Raw genomic sequence first — 22,287 nt, 5'->3', positions numbered from 1 at the left:
AAATCAGAACGGCTTCTCTGTACACATTATTCTCCCTGCCTTTAGCCATAGACTCTCTTGAACTCTTACATGAGAGAAAAAAGGCATTTTTTAGGGTTCCCTGCCTCAGCAAAGTGAGGCTGAAGACCAGAAAGCTATGATGACATTCTGTCTTTGACACACACAGGAAGGGGCTTCACCGAATCACAGAAGACCACGGTCAAGGGAACCTCGGGGGCCTTTGGTCCCATAGGCTGTGGTCAGAGGGCAAACCCTTTTTTCCTCTCTCTGCAAGCTGACTGAGTGCAAAGGGCTTAATCATCTAAGACTTTGGCCTCTCTGCTCCAGGACTGAATCTATGCTCCAGTGCATGTTAAACTTCTGGATGAGGTGAGAAGAGGGGCGGGAGGGAAAGACTTGAGTAGTTGAGCAGAAGAGACATTAGTTGCTCAGAGATTCCAGAAGGTCCCGACAAGCCAGGGCCCCTTCTTGTGAAATCTGAGGATTTCTGCTGGGCGCATTGTGCCCAGCAAATGCTCCCCATAACCAGTCCCACCCCAGGATAGCAGACTGCGTGCCCTGTCAAACCAAAGCACTTGGCAATTTGAGGGTATGCTCGCTCTCCCTCTACATTCTCAAGTGTTTCAAATGCAGTTTGCCTTTTTACTACAGTTGCAACTTTTCCACTTGCAAGAACCTAAAGGCAGAGAAACCAGTCATGCAAAATAGGTGCCTGTTTGCAATTGCCCTCGGAAATGCGGCTGGACATGTTTCCCTCCTTAATGCGAAGTAGGGAGGTTTTTATTTATTTATTTTTTTAAATGAGTTCCTATTCCCGAGTTCTGGCTATTTCTCAGCTAGGACTCACGCAGCAGATTAACTGAGTTCCTGCTGACCTTGGCAGGAGACAGCGAACCCAAGAATTTGGCAGAACGGAAGCTATGTCCGCGCAACCTGAGAAGCCACACGTCCGACCCAGGGCACGGTGGGTTTGGGGTGGGATTATCCTCTGGATCCGGGAACCTGGTGTCCAACGATTCCGTTAGGGCCTTAACTACGGATCTGGCAGCCGAGAGTTGTGTTTTTCAGGGTTGGGTTTCAGTACATCACCTTATAAAAACAATCGGCGCATGGGATTCTCACAGACTCAGCAGTTTCGGCTCAGACCAGCCCGAGGAGCTGAGCCAAGGCCGTGACCAGGCCAGAATTCCTTGGGGTGAAGGCTCTGGGTGCTGAGCTGGGGGCGAGCCAGCACCTATAAAGTGGATGCTGGGAACAGCATCCAGCACAAACATGTGCAGATGAACTAAAGAATATTTCCCATTACCAGCTGATGCAGAGACCAGATGTGCACGCTCCCCCAGGGCTACCTCATCCCCTGTGGCTGCCGCTGACAGCTGCCCCCCCGCCCCCAGGAAAAGGGAGAGGTAAAGGGGGAGGTGGAAAGAGCTATGGGAAGTTCGCCAGGCCCCGCTTGGAGGCTGGCTTCTCTCCGTTCCAAATATTCCAGCAGTTAATCACTTGACTGTGCACCAGGGAGCTCTCGCTGCCATGCTAGGCAAAGCCCTACAACGGCAACTCTTAGGATTCTACAGCCTAGCTTCTGGAAGCTCCTCTGGCAAGGAGTTATTCCGAAGACTGGAGGGCCCATTGCCCTCTGGGGACAATGTGTTCAGCTGAGGAGTTAAACTGTGTCCACTGCCCAGGTCCTAGTTACAGAAGCCAGGGGCTGGCCTCTCGTCCTCACAAGAGCTCTGGGAGACCGATGGCAGCAGAATCACTCCTGTCCCTTCCCTACCATGCGAGTTGCAAATGGTTTCAACACATGCTGTCCATTAGGTCCTCATCACAAGCTGTGAGAAGGGCCAGGAATCGCTGTCTCTGGTCGCAGATGATAGAACGGGAGAGCCGAGGGGAGGTGCCTGGTCCAGGGTCACATGGTGGTAAGGGGCGCAGCTGGATTTCTTTAATTTGCTCCACTGCTTCTCTAAAACTAGAGTTTATAAAATGCCTCCAGCTCTTACTGAAGGATATACACCCGACATACAAAGCATGGTGGCATTGGGTCGCGGGCACACAACCACTTCTGTGTGTTGTTTAAGGCAAAATCAGAAAGGGATTAGGGCCTCTGCAGGAAAACTTTCAAGAAAGCCTGTCTCCTCTGCTTTATAACTTTAAATCTCCATTCTGGGCCCAGATCTCACCCTCTGATAGGTTCAAGCTCCTCAGAGCAAGAGATTGAGCAAAGATGAACGCTAGCCAACACTTACACTTCCTTCCTTCAAAATGAGACAAGAAATGAGCCACCTTCAATAGCACTGCCTTTTGAAGAGAGGTGAGCCAATTAGGTTTCTGACAGTTTCTGTCTCCCTGTTCACTTCTTCCTCTCAAAATGATCACCTAAGGCTTTGAAACCAAATGTCTAGGAATAGGGGCACAGCCTGGCAGATGTGAAGCAACTATATATATATTAAAAAAAAATAGAGATAAGAAACACCAATCTGACCAAGGGGAGGAGCAGGGGCCTGAAGCCAAGATATTACCTTTTTATTTTTATTTTTATTTTATTTTTATTTTTTTAAGATATTACCTTAAAGATACCATGCTTGAGATTTCCAGGGATGTAGCCATTTCCGGACCCAGCCCACCCCCCTCCCCTTCCAACAGCAGGCATCATTGTCATTGCACATCTGTAGCAACACGTACCTAGTAGCTTAAAAGACATGATCCAAATTCCACCAATTCTAGGGACAAATGAAAGCAACTGGGCTGGATGTGGATTTCAGGAGCCCAGAGGCTCATGATCACTAAGGTTGGACAGGACAGCCATCTAAAGGAGAGAATTCTGAGTCTGTATTAGAGATGTAGTGTAGCTGATAAGTAGTCAAGCATTCTCAGTCCAGGAAAGGAGAGATGGTCTGGGAGGTATAGATTCCTTCTCCAGAGGAGATGGTAAATCACCTGCAGCCAAGCAGAGGATATGGCTGAAGCACATGGGTATTTTTTTTAAGCATCAAAAAGAGAGGTGAGGGATCCCTGGGTGGTGCAGCGGTTTGGCGCCTGCCTTTGGCCCAGGGAGTGATCCCGGAGACCCGGGATCGAGTCCCACGTCAGGCACCCGGTGCATGGAGCCTGCTTCTCCCTCTCTGCCTGTGTCTCTGCCTCTCTCTCTCTGTAACTATCATAAATAAATAAAAATTTTTTAAATAAAAAATTTTTAATTTTTTTAAAAAAAAAGAGAGGTGAGACACAGAACAGGTGGAAAAGGAAAGAAAGGCGTGGAGGGGATGGCAGCATGGGTGCTGAACAACCAGTGAGGGTCTTTTCCTGGGCTGTGGGCAGCCTCCTGGTTCTTATCAAACCATGAGGGTCTTACCCAGGGAGTCAGGGCCAAATGGTCCTCTTCCCCACCTTCTACTCAGCAGAGAAGACAAAAACCAACACATTTACTCTAAAGAAAATGGACATCACAGCCTATAAGAGAGAATTGAGTTTGCTCAATTCAGAGCAGCTGAGCACTGGAATGGACTGGGATGGAGAGCTGGGGAACTTTAAATACCCCAGGATCAGAAAATCCAGACTTAGAAGCAATGCATTCAAGATTGATGGCACACATTTGCAAAATAATACTCATTGGTTCCTCATTTTGCTCCAGATACCTCACCTTATACAATGTGGATAATAATCTCTGACTTACCTAGAAGAGAGGGAATAGCGTAAGGATCAAACCAAACAGTCCACAGACAAATATTTTGTAACATAATGCAAATATATGCTCTCACCACCATCCTCACCAATATCAAAACACCCTGTGTCCTGCCTGAGTGAAATTATTTTTATGAAGACCTGAGAAAAAGGTGTCTCTAACCAACTTTGTCCAACTGAAGACTCTTAGAGACTGTCCAACTGTAAGGCAGGTTACTAATCAACAGTTCCCTTTGACATGTTGTATCAAAGGACTTGTCAATATTGAGCTGATCCAAGACTGAAATTGAACAAATATGTAACATCTCTGAGCTCAAGTTTCTTCATCTGTATAATGGCAACAATAACTCAGCACTCACGAGGCTTCCATGATTACAGGAGATGGTGGAGATGGTGGAGATGGTGGATGTAGATTGCTTTCTCCACCAGGACAACTCAGGTATGTCAAGGCTTTTGTTCCTTTGTTTTGCATTCAAGCAGGGGAATGGAAAAACCTGGAGGAATAGACAGTTGGCCCTATGCCTTAAGTTTTTGAAGAAGATATCAGGGAGAAAGACCTCCTCACCTCCCCAGGCAGAAAATGCATGTCCCTCAAAGGAAGAGGGTCAACCAGATCCAGCTTCGATCACAGACACTGGCTGAGACTCACCAACACTCATCATTCTTGGTGTCCACTAGATTCTCAGACCCTAGCCCCTTGGAATGCCATCCATCTCCCAAGGCCAAGTCCTCCCTCCTCTGTGAGACAGTCTCAGACCTCCTCAGTTGGAGTTTCCATGGTTTCTCTAGTTCTGTGACCTTTTTTTGTTGTTGTTCCACTACATAAAACATACTGAGAGTTTGCAATAGTTTATTTTTCGTGTGTGCATCTTGGATCAATCTTGATCAATCTGTGAGATTTTGGACACTAAGGAATATGTTATTTTCATCTTTGTATCCCTTATACTGCTCCATAATGATATCTGCTTTTTGAATAAAATATACTTCCAGCTCTTACCTCATCATCCATCTAAAGCCAATCCTATAAATAAGCAATGAGAGCTGTCTTTGCCATCATCACCTAAGGCTTGGATGCCGCCACACTTACCAGACCTCTCGTCTTCAAGCTGGCCTCACCAATTTATCTTCTTTAAATGCCATTTTAAAACATCTTATTCAAATTTCCCACTCAAAATCTTTTTAAAGGCTTTGCACTGCTTATATGGTAAGGTAAAAACTTTAAAGCCTTGAAGGTAAGGCTCTCCACCACATGGTTCCAATCCAGCTATTTAAACTCATTTAACCCACGCACTTCCAAACCAGTGAGGCTAACTCATTCATTCATTCACTTCATTCATTCATTTTCATTCATTCATTCAAGCATGGGTTAAGTGCCTACTGTATGCCAGCCATTGTGTTAGGTGGTTGGGATCTATATACAAAGACATTGTCCCTGATCTCAATGCAGTTGCCATCCAGTGGATTGAAAGTAAATTGCCTATTATAACTCTAAGTCCCAAGACATTCTGGAGGTACACAGGAGCCAGTTCCCAGAATGGCCTGAGGAAATTGGGGGAAGGTCGGCAGCGTGGTTTTCCAAAAAGGACCCCTACACGCCGGGTAAAGAGAGGGCATTTGAGACAGAGAGAAAAGGATATGCAGAACAATTAAGGATGTTATGAGAACATGGTATAAACTCAAAAGTGGCTCAGGAAGACCTAGCGGAAGCTAACCTCAAACAAAAAGAGATCCCCAGGGTGTGTGATGTGATATTTATTACCTCTGTTGGTATTTCTTAACTTGTGTTCTTGACCCTGGCTCTGAAAGACATCAGGCAGGTCACTCCAGGACAGAAGAATTCTAAGGGTTCCATGGTTGAAAAGTTTGCAGAGTAAATGCATGCTTTCCTCCACCTTGGAAGGTTATAATGTTCATAAGCATATTGAAGGTTTTGCTAAGCCTTGCAATGAAACAAGCGGTTTAAAGCATCCCAAATTTATTTATCCAAGGAAAATGACCCACTGTGTGTTTCCTGCAGGATGGAATCCAAGGACCACCAGAAGTTTGGGAAATGCTGGCCTCTACCTCTACCCCACTCATCGGGCACACTTGTCCTGGCCCCGAAATTGAAGGCCTGGGCTACCCATGGCTATGAATCTTGTTTCCATCACTTCCTTACTTTTTGACCTTGGACAAGTTACTTAACATCTTTGATGGACCATTTCCTCATCTGTAAAATGGTCATAAAATATACTTTATCCACAGGGTGGTTTCATAGAGCACATCTGCCTGACACATAATAGGTGCTTAAAATTTTTCCTTTCATTTATCATCGGTTGACAATTATGAATCTAGTACATCTGCTGAAATAACTCTAAGAACCTTCTGAGGTATACAGCTTTGTTCTTCCCTTAACATCCTGGCACAGCTTCTTCATAGACTCTCACAAAAGATTCTTATTTTACTGATACTCAAACCTCAGCACAAAAGTATTCTCTGAAATATTGCAATAGAAAAACCGCAACAGAAGAAGAAAAAAACAACTGAGTACACACATTCTTGGGAATGGACTGGTTTTCTTAAGGGAGGTACCATAGTGTTCAGAGAAGCTCATTGCTCTGTAATGACTGAAAAATAAGCTATATAAAATACTGTCCTAAGAAGAGAAATATTTGCCATGTTAAGATTAAGATGATGATGGCATATTAGAGTTGGTAGGAATTTTAATATGCAGGTTTTTAAAAGCAGATGAATAAATGCTCTTCCACATGTCTATCCTTGGCCTTGAAAACTCTTTTTCACTTTGGCCCCTTGGAAACTTTCACTGTGGATACATGTCCTTGAAGATTCAACCCAAGCGTCATTTCCTTTGTAAAGTCATCCTTGACTCCCCAACCTGGGGTAGGTAGGACCCCCTTGGTTCCTAGAGTATCCCATGAACACTTCCATTAGGTGGTATTTACTGCTATGGCCATGGCACTTCAGACATAATTGATGGTCAAATAGAAGGGGTCCTGCCTTCATGGAGCTTATGGTCTGATAGGACAGCAGACACCAAACAGGTGAACAGATAAGAAAGGGACTGCAAATAGAGCAAGTACTATGAGGCAATAGAAGAGTCATAATAGAGTATCAAGGGTTCTGTTTTAATTATTTACCTGCTCTCTGCTCCCCTGGCTGTGAAGTATTTCAATGTAACACCCGGCTCACATGTGCGCAACTTGGCATAGTCCTGTGACATAGTACATAGAACTTAGTGTGAATTACCTGATGAATGAATGTATGACTGAATGAGTTCAAAGAGCTAAAACTAAGACACATAGGATTTACCTAAGGTAACAACTAATTAGTTACAATTTTGACTATTGCCTTTGTTTAAAGTTGGAGAACACTTGTAACAAATATATATATATTTAAATATTATATATAAATATTACATATTTAAATATATTATATTATATAAATATATATATATATTTTTTGACAGTACACACTAACAACTTTTGCCACTTGAATTCCAGGCCTAAGCAACAGGTAACTGTTGGGAGCCCTTACTTGACTTCTGGCCCAATCTCTGGCTGCTGTTTCCTGCAGATACATGAGCATGTAGTCTCACAGTGGGCTTCATGTCACACTATGCAGAGAAGATGCTCTCTAGGTACACCTGTTCTCTAGGGCCAAAAAAGCCCACAGCCAACCTCAGAACAATTACTTCTGTGTTCCATTGATACTTGGTTTTATGTGGCTCTTTGGTTCTCCCAGGCCCTATAAAATTGCAAACCTAATCAATGGCTTCAAATTAGAGCTGGCTAGAAGGAAGAATGCATTTTATTTGGGAAATGGTGGCTCCCCATGCACTTGTGATTAAAACAGGATGGAAGCTAATGTGATTCATCCAATTAACCTCAACAGCGTGTCATTCAAGCAAGGACCAGAGAGAAGACTCACTCCGTTATTCCAAATCCTTCATTAAATCAGTCTCATCTGCAGCCCACACTTGCCTGCCTTCCTTGTGATTCTGTGGGGCAGACAGTGTGATTATCTAATTTTAAAAAAAGAGCTAGCTCATTGCTTTTTTTTCTGGATGCCAAGAAGATTTAGAGCAATGACCTGGCTCAGGGATAATATTCTCATATAATTTTCAGATTCAGTGAAAAAGTGCTCATACAGATGTTCACATCCCTCCCAGAGAGAGCCTGACAGAGATGCACACATTTTTTCCTATTTTTTTAATTTAAATTCAATTGGCCAACATATAGTACATCATTAATTTTGGATCACATGATGTGATGAGCACTGGGTGTTAGACACAACTGATAAATTATTGAAAGCCGCACATAATTTTTTAGAGCATCACCAAAGACACTGTCACTTACAGCCCCAAGGACACTTGATTTTTAAAAGTCACCAATGTTAGGACTACCTTTAATGAATCTGTAACCAGAAGCTTGCAGCCTAAGACAGGGAATTCAGAGGTTTTTTTTTTTTTTTTTTTTCAGCAGATAGAATTCACTCCTCACCTCAGAACCTACTTTTCTGGATACAGACTACATTTTCTTGGTGGAAGACATGACATTAAATGGCTTCAAAACTTTGAATATTTAATACATACAAAAGAATGTGTTTACGTTTCTGGCAAAGCTATGGAGCATAGTAGACCAAACACCTGTACACCAACACCCATGAAGCCATGATCCATCTGGAGAACCAGAATAAGACCAATACTCATGAATTTATCTATGGGGTCTTCATGGTCACACCAACTACATACTACCTCAAATGATATGTGAAGTTTATGTTTCTAATTCCTTGCTTTTAAATCGCTCTACCTTATTTTGTTTCTCTCTATATGCTGTTTCCTTTTTCCCTGTCTGCCTTTGTGATTCCTTGGATTTTCAGCAATTTGGCTATGATATATTTACCTTCAAATAATACCATGATACATTACATATAACAACCTGAAGACAGCATTCTCCCAACTGTTCTTGCATATCTTTTGTTCTATTGCCATCATACATTTAGCTTCACATGTGCTACAAACACAATACCTTAGAACTATATTTGCCTTAAAAGGTCAATTTTTAAAGTGATTAAATATTAAATTTATATTGCCCTGCATCAACTATTCCTGGAAATCTTCATTTCTTTATGTAAACCTGTATTTCTCTCACCCTCTTATTTGTTCTGCTTTAAGACTGTCCTTTGTCATTTTTTATAGTACAGGTCTGCTGATAATCAATCCTCAAGGCCCGTTTTGTCTGAAAAAGTCATAATTTTGCCCTTCATTTCAAAAACTATTTTCACAGGGGACAGAATTCTAGGTTGACACATTCTTTTCTATGAGCAATTGAAAGATGTCACTTTTTCTTTTTAGATCTACACAGTTGCTGATAAGAGGCCTGTTGTGATTCTAATACATTTTAAAACTACTTTTAAGTATTTATTTAATTTTAATTCCAATGTAGGTAACCTACAGTGGCATATTAATTTCAGGTGTACAATATCGTGATTCAGCACTTCCATACTATCTCAGTGCTCATGACAAGTGCGCTTCTTAACCCCCATCACCTAGTTCACCTATCTTCCCACCCGCCTCCCCTCTGGTATCCATCTATTTTCTTTTTAGTTAAGACTCTGCTTTTTGGTTCATCTCTCTCCCCCCCTCCTTTTTTTCTTTTGTTTCTTAAATTCCACAAGAGTGAAATCATATGATATTTGTCTTTCTCTGGCGTATTTTATTAGGCATAATACTTTCTAGACCCATCCATGTTGTTGCAAATGGCAAGATTTCATTCTTTTTTATGGCTGAATGATATCCCATTGTATCCATCTATACTACATCTACTTTATCCATTCATCTATCATGGGCACTTGGGCTGCTTCCATATCTTGGCTATTATAAATAACACTGCAATAACCATTGGGGTGCATATGTTTTTTTGAATTAGTGCTTTTATATTCCTTAGGTAAATCCCCATTTAGTAGAATTACTGGATCACATGGTAATTCTGTTTTTAATTTTTTGAGGAATCTCCATACCATTTTCCACAGTGACTGTACTAGTTTGCATTTCCACCAACAGTGCATGAGGGTTCCTTTTTCTCTACATCTTTGCCAACACTGTTGTTTCTCGTATTTTTTATTTTAGCCATTCTGACAGGTGTGAGGTGATATTTCATTGTGGTTTTCACCTGTATTTCCCTGATGACGAGTGATGTTGAACATCTTTTCATGTGTCTGTTGGCCATCTGTATGTCTGCCTTGGAGAAATGTCTGTTCATGTCTTCCACTCACTTTTTTATTTGGATTGTTTGTGATATTATATTGTGGGTTTCTTCAGTGTTGAGTTCTATAAGTTCTTTATACATTTTGGATCCTAGCCCTTTATCAAGTATGTCATTTGCAAATATCTTCTTCCATTCTGTAGTGTGATTCTTATATTTAGGTGATGTATTTAGGTGGATGTGTGTGTATGGGTGTTATTCTGTGTGCATTTTTCCTACGTGGGGTTTGGGCCAATAATCCATCTACTGTCTCTCAGCCCTGAAAGCACCCTCTAATATGTGTTCTGTGATAAACAGTGGAATTCTTTTGAGCATTTCTACTTTGGAGTGAGCACAGTGGAGGTCCATGGAGAAGGGCCTGGGAGTGCGTGCAAGCATATGTTCTCATGTTAGCCCACACTCAGAACGTAGAAATTTGTTAGAAATTTTTTTTGAATTCTTCTTTCTCACTAATATGGTACCAGACCTTTCTTCCTCTGTGACCTCCCAGTGGTGACTCAGTGCTTGTGTCCCATCTGTCTTTGGAGGGGCCAGTCTTTCCATACATTTCAGAATACGTGGTTGCTCTGGGGCTTCAGCTCTCTGAGGGGTTCAAGAAAAATTGTAGCTTTCCCATATTTTTCAGTGGGAGCAAAACTCTTTCCTATTTCTCACATCCTAGGTAGAGGAGGAATTTCAACTTTATAATGCAAAATATTTCATTCTCTCCCTTTAATCTGCCTCTTAGGTCTTAGGTAAATCCTTGTATCTTTACTAATTTTTGTAAACTATTAATAATTTAGAGAAGTGTGCTAAAATGTCCTCCTATAATTGGCCAATTCCTGCTCATATCTTATCAATATTTTGCTTTATATATTTTGAAGCTATGATAATATGTGCGGAGAATTTTTAAAAATTCTATCTTGCTGGTTAAATATTTTATTATTAAATAATGTTTCTTTTTGTCCCAATAATGTTTTTCTTTCTCTTAAAGTCTAATTTATCTATTTTTTTATTAATACAGTCACCTCAGGTTTCTTTTGGTTAGTCTTTGAATGTTATTTTTTCTAACCCTTTATTCTGTTTTTCTATGTTCATATATTTTAGATTTTAGATGTATCACTTAAGTAGCATATAACTGATCTATTTAAAAAAAACGATCTGATACGCTCCTTTTGCATAACAATTATTGAAGATTTTAGAACTGGCTTATTATATTGTGATTAATCTTTCTGCCACTGAATACAATTTAGAAATTCAAACCTATAACTCCACACGGAACTATGTTATTACCTATTACTTCTCCACCTCTGAAATTGTTAATTAAAATAGTTCTTGGACTCCATTTTCTAACATCCTACAGCTCTTCCGTGCTACTCCCAATATATTGTCCTTTTGGTAACATCGAAACTTCTAGTCCCTTGGTTCTATATTCCCTCTGGCATGATCACTCCCAGATGAGATGGCTATAGTATCCTCCCTCTTCTCTTTACCTCCACTCACTCCACCTGTAATGCATCCTCCATCCTGTTGCCAGAGTAACCCAAGACTCAAATATAATCAGGTCACTGCCTTGCTTACTGTGCAAAAATAAAACTGAAATCACATTGATGAGCCTACAGTGCCCTGTGTTATCTGGACACTATCTATGTCTCTATTCTGGCTGTTTTACTGCTACATCATGTTATTTCCCCCTCCCCCCCCCATCAGAAATCTCCTATGAACTCATTTTATTCTTTGAAATAGATTTATTGAGATGTAATTCACATGCCACGCAACTCACATAATTTAAAATATACAACTCAAGGATTTCAGTGTATTCACAAGGTTGTACAATCATATTAATTTTATAACTTTAGAATATATTCACCACCACAAGACGACACACTCCTCCTTTTAGCCATCACCTCTCAATCCCATCTGCACCCTCCCTGCCTTAGGCAACCACTGGTCTTCTTTCTGATTCTATGGATCTATTTTTGATGTTTCACATTAAAGGGATCATGCAATATGTAATCTTTTTCTGTCTGGCTTCTTTCACTTGTCAAGTTTCATTCATATTGTAGCATGGATTGGGATTTCATTTCTCTTTATTGCTCAATAATATCTGTTGTATGGATATACTACATTCTATATTGTTTATCCATTTATCCATTGGTGTATATTTGGATTGCTTCTAATTTTTGGCTGTTATGAATAATGGTGCTATGGCCACTCTTAAAATGTTTTTGTGTGGATGTGTGTTTTTATTCCTGTTGGATATTACTTAGGAGTGGAATTGCTGGGTAATATAGTCAAACTATGTTTACCTGTTTGGAGAACTGCCAGACTGTTCTCCAAGCTGGCAGCATGATTTGTATTCATGCGGCAATGTCTGTGAGTTCCAATTTCTCCCAGTCCTTGCCAGCACTCATTATTATCTATTTGTTTAAAATTGTTATCACAGCCATCCTAGTGAGCATGAAGCAGTCTCGTTGTGATTTTGACATGCATTTCCCTAATGACATGATGTTAAGCATTTTTTCATGTGATCAATGGCCTTTTATACATCTTTTTTTGGAAAACTGTCTTTTCAGATACCTGCCCCATTTTTCCATTGAGTTGTTTGTCTTTTTACTATAGAGTTGAAAGAGTTCTTTACATATTCTAGATACAAGTCCTTTATAAGCCATGACTTATTTCATTGTGAGGGCTGTCTTTTCACTTTCTTGATAGTGCCATCTTCTTAAATTTTCTTAAATGAAGTTTTTAATTTTAATGAAGTCCCATTATCTATCTTTTGTCACTGTGCTTTTGATGTCACATTGAAGAAGGCTTTACCTAACTCAAGATTATGAAGATTTGCTCTTCAGCTCCTTGAATTTCTTCTAAGCATTTTATATTTTCAGCTCTTATATTTAGATCTATGATCCCTTTTGAGGTCACCACTGTGTTTGGTATAATGAAGGAGTCCAACTGCATTCTTTGGCATGTGTATATCCTGTTGTCTCAGCTCCATACGCTTCTGTGCTTCTCATGTGCTGCTTCTTATGCCCCTAAACTCCTTCCCTTCTCTTCTCTGTTTTTATTTTTTATTATTTTTTATTTTTTTATTTATGATAGTCACACACACACACACACAGAGAGAGAGAGAGAGAGAGAGAGAGAGAGAGAGGCAGAGACATAGGCAGAGGGAGAAGCAGGCTCCATGCACCGGGAGCCCGATGTGGGATTCGATCCCAGGTCTCCAGGATCATGCCCTGGGCCAAAGGCAGGCGCTAAACCGCTGAGCCACCCAGGGATCCCCCTCTTCTCTGTTTTTAAAGTTCTTCCTTACATTCCAGACTGAACATAGTTTAAGCCAGAGACTTCTTTGACTTCTCAGTCTAATTTAGATGTCCCTTGCTGGTGCTTCTATAACACCATGCATTCTTCCTAGGTTAGTAAATATTCTCAGCTTTGTGTGCAAAGAGGCAAAAATCAAGAAAATTATGTAAGTACTTAACTAGCAAGGGAGAAAACAAATTACCAAAAATAAAATAAAATAACGAAATTAAAAATGTAACAATAGGGATGTCTGGGTGGCTCAGTGGCTGAGCAACTGCCTTTGGCTCAGGGAGTGATCCTGGGATCTGGGATCAAATCCTGAAGGGGCTCCCCACAGGAAGCCTGCTTCTCCCTCTGCCTATGTCTCTCTCTCTCTCTCTCTCGGTCTCTCATAAATAATAAATAAATAAATAAATAAATAAATAAATAAATTTGAAATGTAATAATAATAGAGAACATTTTTTGGTAACACAGACCTATGAATGAGAAAAATCAAACTCTATTTTGAGAGGAGATAACATCTTGCTTACTTGGGTTTCGAATTTAGTATTCTCTATCATTAAATTAATGACACATGTTTATCTGTGAAAATCATTATAAAAAAAAAAAAAAAAGAAAATCATTATTAGCTTAGGGCCATACAAAAACAGGTGGTGTGCTAGATTTGGTGAATTGACCAGAATTCCTGGCTTTGTTAGAGGTTAAAAGTTTCAGCCCCTTTTTAGACCTGACATACCTGAGGGAAGAAGTGCAATCCCAGCTGTAATTGTGGATGGCTAGACAGGTATCCTCCTTGAGGAGGGTGATGAGGGGAGGTTTGCAGTGGCAGGTGGTATAGACCAGATTAATCAGAAGCCTTGCCAATGCTCTTCTGTTATGTCCTCCCGTATTACAGATTATAGTGCTTGGAGAGCTAAAACTTATTTTCCAGCTTGTCTTGCAGCCAGAGGTCTACTAACCTAATGTACTTACATAATCTGTTGATTTAGAAATGAGACAGATGCATGGGAAGAGGATAAGGGCATGAGGCATGCAAACTGCTGGTGTGAATTATGCACCTGGTGGATTAGGCTTCTGGGGCTAAAGGTTGTGGTCGCTTGATTCAGCAAATGGTTTCTTGAATCACCAGCTTCCCTGTCATGCCTAAGGCAGTAGGTTCTTTGGAGGCCTACGTCTATAGTGTGATAGAGGAAGTGGTTCTTGGAAGCTGAACTTTTTTTTTAAGATTTATTTATTTATTTATTTATGATAGACAGAGAGAGAGAGAGAGAGAGAGAGAGAGGGAGAGGCAGAGACACAAGCAGAGGGAGAAGCAGGCTCCATGCAGGGAGCCCCACATGGGACTCGATCCTGGGTCTCCAGGACCACACCCTGGGCCGAAGGTGGCTCTAAACCGCTGAGCCACCCAGGCTGTGCTCCTACTATTTGATTCAGTAATTCCACTTCTGGGAATATATTTCTCCCCAAATAAAAACAGTATGTTGAAGAGATATCTGCATTGCCATGTTCACAGCACCATTATTTACAATAGCCAAGACATGGAATCTATGTCCATCAGAGGATGAATGAATAGAGAAGTTCTATATCTAAGCAATGCAAAATCACTCAACCATTAAAAAAGAGAAGGAAATCCTGCCATTGTGACAATACTGATTGATCTTGAGGGCATTACACTAAGTGAAATAAGTCAGAGAAAGGCAAATATTGATGATTTCTGTCTTCAAATTTTTAAAAAAGATTTTATGTATGTATGTGTGTATGTATGTATGTATTTATTTATTTATTTATATTTATTTATTTCTAAAGCACGTGACTGGGGGGAGAGGCAGGGGAAGAAAGAGAGAGAAAACCTCAAACAGATTCCACACTGAGTGCAGAGCGTGACCATGGGGCTCGATCACACCTCCAAGATCATGACCTGATCCGAAATCAAGAGACGGACACTCAACTGACTGAGCCACTCAGGCGCCCCAAATATTGTATGATCTTAAGTGAGATTTCTTACTTGCATGTGGAATCAAACAAAACAAAATAAGACAAAACCAACCTCATAAAAACAGAGAGCAGATTTGTGGTTACCAGAAATAGGGGATAGGGAGAGTGGGTTTTGGAGGAATGTGGTCAAAAGGTTACAAAGTTCCAGTTACAAGAGGAATAAGTATTAGGGATTTTAATGTACAACATGATGGCTACAGTTGACACTGCTGTTAGTGTACTTAAAAGTTGTTAAGATAGTAAACACTAAAAACTGTTATCACAAGGAAAAAATGTTTCTTTTTTTGGTATCTATATGAGATGATGAATGATAACAAAGCTTATTGTGGTCATCATTTCACAATATATGTAAGTCAAATCATTAAGCTTACACTTTAAACTGATAGTGTTGTAGCCCAATTGTATCTCAATAAAACTGAAAAAAGTCTTAAATTAATGCACAACTTGGTTGCATAGGCATTTTTGAGTTTTTAATGTTCTCTAATTTATTCCTCTAGCTAAATATGTTACCTTATTTCCCAGTGAGAATGTAAGCTCCTTTATGAAAGAGGCTTTTTAAAGTAAAATATGCTATGTCACAGTGCTAGGCTCACAACAGTATTGACAGTTACTGGCCTTGGAGGAATCAAAGAGTGTCAACCCCAGGGCCAGGCAGGTCACGTACGTGGTGAAATGGGGCGGGCGAAGAGCGGTTGGGCTGACAGGACAGAGGAAATGTGTGCCTTGTTCAAAGGTAGCAGCTATGTTCAGCTTCACCAGGGTTACCAGGGGGAAACACAAGCCTGCCCTTTTCAGAACAGCTCATCTGAGGTTTTATGTAGAATGACCCCCTTTTAAAATGTTGTCAACCAATTCCAAAATCTTTAACTTGTATTTGCCAGACACAATAGGGCTATAGGATAGATCTGGCTGGTGGGTCAACAGTTTGCAACCTCTATCTCTAATGGTTCTCATGACATCTCCCTCAAAAGAAAGAATATATTCAGTGAGAACTGTGTTTGCATCTTATATCTGAGAAGATTCTGTTGACCAGAATAGATGGATACCCTGGGGAGGGTTGTCAGTACTCATCGGATACATGAAGCTGGGGTCCCCAGTGTGGATGTTGTTGTCTCTTGGTCTGTAGGGGCAAAGGCTTCCCAGACAAGGGAATGGTGGGGAATCTTCTGGAGAACAACCCAGCAGGGAGCTGCTAGTGGGCTAGATTTGCATCTACCTGGCAAAGGAATCGTTTCAGCTATTCCTAGATGGGAGAGGACTGTAATGAAGAAAAGAGAGTGGGGTACAGAATAGAAATGACTCATAAGAGTGAAAGAGAGACAAGGTAGTCATGTCCCTAGTGAGGAATGGGGAGGCCTGTCTGCCAGGAGCAAGGCTGTCTGGAGAATGAATCAGCAGCTGTCGAGGAATGAATGAAGACATACCCCTCCCATCACAGCACAAGGCCACTGCTTTTTCCTTCTTACTCCTTTAGCTGTGAGTGAAGTGAACCTAGCCATATGCCCAGTGATAATGAACATTTGGGGGCACTCAGCCACAAAATGCAGACTACAAAGTTACATGTACCTGCTATTGCTTCTGCTCTTCACAGAACATGTTCCTATAACCTAATTTTGACAATGCAGGCAAGTGGGGAGTGTTGACTTGTCAGCGTAGTAGAGACTCCCAGGTGTGCTGGGTGAAGTTGGGCAGAGGACTGGGATGTTCTTAAAATAATACCCTGGAAGTTCTTCTCTGCATGACCAGAAACCATGCCAGGCCTCTAATGGCATAGCCTGCTGAGTTAGAAAAAGGCTTCCAAAAACCACAGTTTTAATCTAACAATAAACAGTATCCAGGGCCTCTTAGCACGGCTGCATAAATCTGACTGCTTAAAAATAGATGTGCACAGAGCTTTGCTTCACTCCCCTGGCACTGAACGCCAAGCCAGAAGGGCCAGGGATACTACTTTTGAGTCCTCTGGGTCTTCAGGAAGTTCTAGTAGGAGGGTCAACATGGATTTTTGACTTCAGAGCAGTGGACTTTCCACGTCAGATATGGGCTGTGACAAAGACTCAGCGTGGATGTCCGGGTCTGGTTTGCCAAGCTGCTCTTGTTCCCAAGGTATTCTGCTCCTGTCATCCACTTGACAGCATCTCCCAATTTTGTTCCCCAATCCCCAAATCTACTAGACAGCTCTTTAAATATTTGAAGGCTGTACCCATGTCTTCCTATCTGCTCTTCTTCAGGAAAAAAAAAAAAAAAAATCCAGGTCCCATTAACCTCTACTCAAGTGAGACAGAGCCTATACTTCCATCAATCTGGTTGTCCTTTCTCAGAATAACACTTGTTTTATCCAGGTTTGTATTTATTCAACATAGACTTATGTAGTCAGAGGAGGTTTGATATCTTAGGCAACATCTGCGTTGCACAATAAGAAATAGTTAAGCAGACAGAAAGTGGGTAACGTTCCCAAGAAATAACATCAGAGAGTATCACAGGGGTCAGGGTGGCATTTTCTCCTGGTGCTGCAAGCCAAACAGGCTTCCTCCTTACCCTCCACCAGGAATACTGGAACTTCATTCTATGTCCACAATTTCCAGAGAAAGAGATAAGTAGTTGTTTCTATGCTGCTGAGAAAGACACAGCATAATAAGGACTGGAATAGTTGTTGCTTGTTCAGTGCTATATCCCTAGCGTCTAGAGCCACGAAGGTGCTCAATAAATACTTGGTAAATGAATGCAATGAGGTCAGAGACAGAAAGGGCAGAAATCAGGGCAAGATCTCATTTATTTATGCTTCCAAGAGCTTCCTGTTGGGGGGTATGACAGTCATCGTGTGTGTGTGTGTGTGTGTGTGTGTGTGTGTGTGTGTGTGTCTAGGAAAGGTGGACAGAGGAGAATGTGAGGAAGAGGAACATCTCAGGATGAGCTGGCACACAGATCCATCAAGAATTGAGGGAGGCCTGGTGGTATCCCATCAGGAAGGCACAAGGCATACAGGAGCAAGAGAGAGCCAAATTTTGCAGTTGATCCATGCTTTTGGGATGAACGAATAATTGAAGGATTAAACCTAATGTGGAAGGCTGGAAGGAAATAAAAAATACAAAAGAAAGAAAAAAATTTTCTGTAAAATTCTTTTTTTTTTAAAGATTGCTTTGTTTATATGAGAGAGAAAGAGAGAGAAAAAGGATGAGTGAGGGAGGGGCAGAGGGAGACGGAGAGAATCTCAAGCAAAACTTCACTGAGCATGGAGCCTGACATGGGGCTTGATCTCATGACCCTGAGAGATCATGACCTGAGCTGAAATCAAGAGTCAGACAAGTGCCTGAGCCACCCAGGTGGCCTAGCGAAGTTCTAATAAAAGAAGAGGACTGAGTAAAGGAAGGTATAAATGTTAAGCTCCTTGCTAACACAAATGACAGACAAGGGTGCATCATGTCAGGGATTAATAAAATTAGGTAATATCTTTTGTGATACTAGATATTTATTCTGTGTTTGCAGTGGGCCAGATGTGGTACAAGGTGCTGGCAATATAGTAATGACCACAGGTTTACAAATGGTAATTATATGACAGTCATGACTTCCCGTCTTATACATAAGGAAAATAGGCAGGAGCAGGAAGGAACTTGCCAAGTCACATCTCTTAGAAGTGATGGAGCTGGGATGGGGGTTGACATCCAGTTGTCTGGATCCACAGTCCAGGATCTCACTCTGTGTGCTACATACTCTAGAAAACAATACACTGAGATCTAAGGGTGGGATTCCGATTGCTGCAAAGGTGGAAATCCAGCTGCTAAGGTTGGCTTGCCTCCTGAACCTATCCTGGAGCAAGGATGGCACTGGCATTACACTGCTATTACTACTACTACTACTGCTACTACCACTACTACTACTACTACTACTACTACTACTACTACTACTGCTGCTGCTGCTGTTATTACTACTTCTTCTTTCTTTTCTGAGTATAGCTGACACACAATGTTACTCTAGTTTCAGGTGTACAACCTAGAGATCCAACAAGTTTACATATACACTGTGCTATGTTCACCACTAGTGTAGCTCCCATCTGTCCTGATACATCACTATGACAATATCATTGGCTCTTACTCCTTACTCAGTGTCTTTTATTCTTGTGACTTATTCACTCCATAACTGCAGTCTCCCACTGCATCATACTTCATAAGGGCAACACTGGATTTAAATGCTGTCATTTAAATGATAAACACTGGATTTAAATGTTTTAAATCCTTTCACCCAGCAAATCCACCCCAACAAATATATCTCCCAGTTATGTCTGTACATACATAATTGTCAAAACTACAAGGCTGTTTCAAAGGGTTTGTAATAGCAAAATCCTGGAAACTATTTTTATGACCATTAATAGATGAATGGTAATGGGATACAAGGGTTATCTAGAGAAAAAATATTGAATCCCATCTCATAGCATATGCTAGCATCAATTCCAAATGGATGCATATTTAAATATAAAAATATACATAAAAGTACTAGAAAAACATAGAGTGGGGATAGATTTCCTAACTATGATATAAAATCCCAAAGTCATGAAAGAAATTTACAAATTTGATTACATAAGAATTTTTAATAGGAACTTTCACTGTGTACTTAAAAAGACAAAAGGCATACCAAAGGAAATTGTGACTTAAATTACATAAAAACCACTAATTTGGGGCACCAGGGTCACTCAGATGACTGATAGCTGCCTTCAGCGCAGGTCATGACCTCAGGGTCCTGGGATTGAGCCCCACATCGGGCTCCCTTCTCAGTAGGGAGTCTGCTTCTCCCACTCCTTCTGTTTTTCCCCCTGCTTGTGCTCTCTTTCTCTCTCTCTAATGAATAAACAAATCTTTTTAAAAAAAAAAAAAACACTTTGTTTCAAAAAGCTTTTGGGGTTTTTTAAAGATTTTATTTATTTATTCAGGAGAGACATAGAGAGAGGCAGAGACACAGGCAGAAGGAGAAGCAGGCTCCATTCAGGGAGCCCGATGTGGGGTCTTGATCCCAGGACCCTGGGATCACTACCTGAGCCAAAGGCAGATGCTCAACTACTGAGCCATCCAGGTGCCCTAACAACAAAAAAATCTTTAAAAAACCCCACTAACTTATTTATTATATTAAAAGTTCCTACAAATCCAGAAGACCAAAGACCAATAGAAAGAGAGAAACTCACAGTTCACAGAACAAGAAATACAAATGCTTTTTAAATATATGGATTCCACATAATCATTCTATTGTGGTTTCTTTTTAACTTATTTTGGAGTGTATTGAAGATATTTAATTGCTCTTTCAGCTATTGTTTTCTAGCTTAATTCCAGTGATCAAAGACATATGTCACTATTTCACTTTTGAAAATTGTTGAGATTTGTTTTAAGCTCCCCTACATGGTCTATATTGGTGAATGTTCCATATGCACTTGAAAGCAGTATATGATGTGCGGTTGTTGGATGGATGTTTTTCATTATCAATTAAGACATATTTGTTATTCATGATGCTCAAAACTCCTACGTCCTCACCGATTAACTGTCTGCTTGTTCTAGCAGTTATTAAAAAAAGTATATGGAGGTTGAGAAATATCACTGTGGATTTGTCTGTTTCTCCTTTTAGTTGAGCCTGTTTTTATTTTATAAATTTTGAAACAATGCTATTAGGTGCACAGAAATTTAGGATTGCCACATATTCCTGCTGAACTGACCTTTTTATCTCTAGTAATGCTTCTTGTCTTAAAGTCCACTCTGATATTGATATAACCATGCCGCTTTTGTTTTAGCTTATGTTTGCTGGGTACAGATTTTTTGCCTTTACATTTACAATGTTTCTGTATCTTTATATTCAGTGTGTTCTCATGTAAGCTACATGCTCTTGGATTTTTCAGTTTGAAAAATCTGCCTTTTATTAGAATATTCAGTCCATTGAAAGCTAATGTCATTACTGATATATTTGGGCTTAAATATAGTGTGTTAATTGCATCCTTGAGCTATAAAGTGTGACCTTGAATTAACATACTCAGCACTTTTGAGAAAATGTAAGGACCCTAAAACACTATAATCCAATCTACTTCCTTTCCTTTTTGTACTATTGTTATCATGCTTTTAATTATACATATTTATAACTCCACATATATTATTTGATCAGTAGTTCAAAACACTCAATGTTCATTAGTGTTACCCAAATATCTACCACATTTTTATCTTTTCTAGTCCTTTTCATTCTTTCTTGAATCCTCACATTTCCATCTGGGATCCTTCTGCCTGAAGAATTCTCCCTAGCAGTTCTGTTTAGTTCAGATCTGTTGGCAAACACATTCTCCCCATTTTTGTGTGTCTGTAAATGTCTTTATTTCAATTTCATTTCTGAAGGATATTTTTTATGGGTGTAGATTTTTACAATAGTGGTTTTTTCTTTTAGCATTTTATGGATTCCATTTATTATTTTCTGACTTTTATCATTTCTATGGTAAAGTCGTCTGTCAGTGGTGTCACTTCTTAGGAGAGAATGTCTTTTTCTCTGCTTTTAAGATGTTGTGTCTTTATTTTTCATGAGTTTTACTGTAACGTTTGTGATAGTTTTTGAATTTATCTTGATCAAGTATCATAGAGCTTCTAAGAAAAAAGGAGTACATGAATTTTACCTTAAGGCATTGGCCAGTTCCTAAGCTGTAAAATTCACAAGTGGCTTGATATTCTTTTCATCATTTTCAGAAAATCTTCAGTTGATAGTTCTTCAGATATTGCTTCTGTCCAGTCCTTTCTCAATTCTCCTTTGGATACTTCAATTACACATAAGTTATGGACTTTTTAATTACATCTTTCTATATGTATTATCATTTTTCTTTTGCTTTAATCTGGATATTTTCTCTCGTTTGTCTTCCAGTTCATTTAATCTATGGTCTGCTGTGTCTGGTTTGCTATTAAATCTAGTGAGTTATTAATTTCAGTGAATATGTTTCTCATTTCCAGAATTTAATTTGGACATTTCTTTAAAAACAAACAAAAACAATGATTCTAGACCTCTGGTAAGTTTTTGTATATTTTTGTCTATTTCCTTGAATAAATTAATCATA

At 40.2% G+C, this 22,287-nt stretch overlaps 1 protein-coding gene across 11 annotated transcripts in view; it reads right to left on the bottom strand.

The window, feature by feature from the left end:
- The window catches only part of CALN1 (calneuron 1), a 522,356-nt gene that overhangs the window by 99,455 nt on the left and 400,614 nt on the right, over positions 1-22,287 (bottom strand). For 2 of the 11 annotated variants that reach the window (XM_035718175.2, XM_035718178.2), the window contains exon 6: positions 6,822-6,895. The exons of the other annotated variants lie outside the window; for them this stretch is intronic. In XM_035718175.2, coding sequence (XP_035574068.1) covers positions 6,822-6,895 — 74 coding nt within the window. The remainder of the gene's footprint in view (positions 1-6,821; positions 6,896-22,287) is intronic. 11 annotated transcript variants of the gene reach the window in all.

Source organism: Canis lupus, chromosome 6 (assembly GCF_003254725.2).
Source record: "Canis lupus dingo isolate Sandy chromosome 6, ASM325472v2, whole genome shotgun sequence".
NCBI classification, from domain to species: Eukaryota; Metazoa; Chordata; class Mammalia; order Carnivora; family Canidae; genus Canis; species Canis lupus.
This window is presented reverse-complemented; position numbering and strand designations above follow the sequence as displayed.